This window comes from Poecilia reticulata, unplaced genomic scaffold (assembly GCF_000633615.1).
Source record: "Poecilia reticulata strain Guanapo unplaced genomic scaffold, Guppy_female_1.0+MT scaffold_1279, whole genome shotgun sequence".
Classification (NCBI taxonomy): domain Eukaryota; kingdom Metazoa; phylum Chordata; class Actinopteri; order Cyprinodontiformes; family Poeciliidae; genus Poecilia; species Poecilia reticulata.
This window is the reverse complement of record NW_007616016.1, coordinates 1-3,671: the sequence shown is the minus strand read 5'-3', so window position 1 is coordinate 3,671 and position 3,671 is coordinate 1. Positions and strand designations below refer to the sequence as shown.

General features: G+C 37.1%; 1 protein-coding gene across 1 annotated transcript; it reads right to left on the bottom strand.

The window, feature by feature from the left end:
- Nucleotides 1–986: 986 nt before the first annotated feature.
- Nucleotides 987–2,650, bottom strand: LOC103461392 (GTPase IMAP family member 4-like). Its single transcript, XM_017303641.1, has 2 exons — nt 1,818–2,650; nt 987–1,527 (listed from the first exon to the last, which is right to left on the bottom strand). The coding sequence occupies exons 1-2, from the start codon at nt 2,631–2,633 to the stop codon at nt 1,360–1,362; spliced, it is 984 nt and encodes a 327-aa protein (XP_017159130.1). The 5' UTR covers nt 2,634–2,650; the 3' UTR covers nt 987–1,359.
- Between the last annotated feature and the right edge of the window lie 1,021 nt (nt 2,651–3,671).

Below are 3,671 nucleotides of genomic sequence, written 5' to 3'. Positions count from 1 at the left end.
AACTTGGAATCCTGAAATACTTAACAGGAACATCACGGCTTAGTTTATATTACTTTTAACCCAGAAAAGAATTTAGAACAAACTTAGAATTGTGGAGTACTCACTTTARCCCAGAAAAGGAATTGGATCAGTCACTCTTTAGCTTATTTTATCAGAAACTGTAGAGTACTCACTATTTAAAAATGGAATTAGTTACTTAGCAACCCTGAACTGGAACACTTAGTTTACATGYTTTAGAACATTAGATTAGTTTTCTTTCCTCTTTTTTTCTTTACTTTGGTTTATTTTGTTTTTATTTCCTTTTAATTCATGTAAAGCACGTTGAATTGCCTTGTTGCTAAAATGTGCTATATAATTACCTTACCTTACTTGATTGTATATAGATCTTGTTGTAAAAAGTTGCGACAAATTAAAGTTAATTCACAATATATCCACTTTTCTCTAGATTTTTCCTTCAGGTTAAACTGTATTTTTGTATTTGCCCAGGCCCTCTGTCTGCCTTTAAAACTTGCTTGACTTAAAACATGAAACTKTGACAGTAAAGCTAAAAATTATTTTTAAGCTTTACTTTACAGCTTTGTATTTCTATGGTTAGTCAGCCTATACCAGCTTTAGCTGAAATCCTCACAAAACAGTGATGAGTTCTTTAATGACACAAACAATTGTGACATGTCTAAAACTGTGAATTTTATATCAGTCCTAGTTTAAGTGAGGATTTACAATAGCACAACTAAAATTATTTATCCATTAAATACCACAACATTACCCAGTCCCTTGAAAAGCAGATAACAGCATAGCAAACTTAAAAATCATCCAAATTAGCAGTATTTATTCTTTTGATCAAGCTTTATTAGTGATTTCATATTCAGAACAGGGTGACACAAAATACCTTAACAGAACAGAAACATTAAAAACACTGGAAATCAGTTTTTAACAATCCTCACAAAGTGAGAATTATTACTACTATAAAAGGTGCAAGCATATTGAAGTGAAAATTATTTGCATAAACATGTGACTCTAGTACATTTACTGTCATTTTCCAAATATGTTGATAATTTATAGCCACAATGTATATGTCCCAAGAGCTTCCAAAAGCTTAAAAAGTGATACATAAAATACTTAACAATATTATCCAAACATTTTAATCTAACTTAACATGAACTATTTTCTGTCCAAACAGGAAGTGTATTGACAGATTATGACTGCAGGTGAAATGGCCTTAAGTGTTTTTCAAACCACATCAAGATCAACCTAAACTCTCCAAAATCATTCAAATTTACCAGTCATTTAATAAATACACAAAAACTCCAAATTATCCATACTCTTTGCAGGAGTGAAATCAGGATAATTCCATAAATGTCAGTATTTAATTTTTACTACTTTTTTAAAAACTTTTTTAAATTTCCTCCACTGAAAGGAAGTACCCTTATGTTCAGCTTCTTTTCTGGCCTCAGATTGATGCTTTTGCTGCAGCTTGGCTTTTGCTTCTTTAATTTCTCTGTTCTTCTGCTCCTCCAGTTGTCTGTACTGCAGCTGGATTTTTGTTTCCTGAATTTCTCTGTTCTTCTGCTCCTCCAGTTGTCTGTNTTCTTCTGCTCCTCCAGTTGTCTGTACTGCAGCTGGAATTTTGTTTCTTGAATTTCTCTGTTCTTCTGCTCCTCCAGTTGTCTGTACTGCAGCTGAGATTTTGTTTCTTGAATTTCTCTGTTCTGGTCCTCCAGTTGTCTTTTCAGAATTTCAAACTCCCTGTCTCTCTCCATTTTATCTGCCCTTCTCATGTCCCTTTCGTGCCTCCTCTCCTCTTGCATCTCCTCCACCATCAACTTCCTTTCCTTCTCCCTCTCCTTCCTTTCCTTCTCAATCTCCTTCCTCCATTCCTCTCTTTCCTGCTGTCTGTCCAATCTCTCTCTCTCTCTCTCAGCCTGGAATTGTTCATACATTTTCTGCATCTTTTTCTGATACTTTTCWTYTAWTTTYCTCTCCAGTTCTTCTTGCTCTTTACGTATTTCCTCTTCTTTCTCCTTCAGGATTCGTTGTTTCTCTTCTTCGATTTCCCTCTCAGCCTCTTGGAACATCTCATTGGTGTAGTGACTTCCTCCATTCCTATCAACAATGGTTCTGATCTTCTYCAGCAGCTCAGTGACCTGAGGTTTCTTATCTTTCAGCTTGTTGTTGAAGAGTTGATACTGGTTGTTACATCTGGACACCAGATCCTGCAGCTCTGGGCTTTCAGACAAATAATCTTCGATGGTGGAATCAAGGGCGTCTCCACGAGTGAACAGAACCATGCTGTATCTGTCTGCTGCCTCTCCAAAGATTTCTTGAATCTTTTGCACTGATTTTATTTCTTCTTCTGTGAATCTGCCGATTGGAACGACCACCAGGAAGATGTGGGGTCCAGGAGAAGCATAGCGGATGCACTGACCAATATCTTTGGTTGTTTTATCTTCTCCAAACCTGGTGTCAAAAAGACCTGGAGTATCAATGACAGTAACCTGCTGTCCATCAACATTACTGGAGACTTTGGAGCATTTTACAGTCAGGGATTTGGCGCTGCATTTGGATTCAAAGCACTCTCGACCCAGAATGGTGTTTCCAGAWGCGCTCTTTCCATTCCCAGTCTTCCCCACCATCACGAKCCTCAACTCATTGTTGTTTGTGATGTTTGTTCCTGTGAAGAAGAAGGTTTGAATCTGAATTAGGATATTGTGCTCAGAACCTCAGCCTCTGTGTGTTTGCGAGTGAGGAGATACAAAGAGGACCTAAACTGAGGCTCAGCTTAGGAACTGAGCCCTTAGCTCAGCTCCTACCAGAGCGACATTAAATGACAATTGTAACGTTCCAATAACTTCATTGTGCAAGTATTCAGCACCAGGATTCAGCACCAAAAACACTCAAACATTATCCTACATAGAACAGAACATTCTGTTCGTTACTTTTTTTGTTTTTAAATCGTGATGTGTATTTTGCTTTTATTAATAAATGATTAGCCACCGCTGCCATTAGCTACGCTAACACAGCCGTGGCTGATTAGCTAATTTAAACACMTGCTTTACTGATGATCTGTCAGTTTGGGTGTAGGTCACTTTAAAAAAAATATTTTTAAGCTGAACCAAAACACACCTTATTCCACAGCACATCTATATCTTAAGTTTGTCAAAGTCAAGCATAACCGACCTACTTCCCTCTCTATTTTTTTTCTTAGTTAAAACTTATTTGTCACTTTATCTAGTCATAGTGTAGACAGTTCATAGCAAAACACTGCATCACTTTTTATATGAGCTTATATTTAAGTCTAGTCTAGCAGGGAAATGGGGGCGGAAACCTACAAACACCTGCTTTACTGATGATCTGTCAGAAAGAAAGATGATCTRCGTTGTCAGTTGCTATGACAACGAGTCTGCGTGCATTGTAAAGCCAATAGAAAGCATTGAAAGAAAACAATGAGTAGTTTTGAGTTATTTTTTCCATTGCATATCACTAAATGAATCATACCAACGTCTCCAGGCTTCACTTTAACAGACTAGTTCTACCGCAGCAGCGCGGCTATGAACGGCATGTAAAAGAATAGTCTGATTAGGCGGGGAATATATTTGTGGTACAGCCTTTTGTGGCAATAGTTTTATAACATGTTTGGCAAATAACCTCATTTTGTTTGACATCCTCCACAT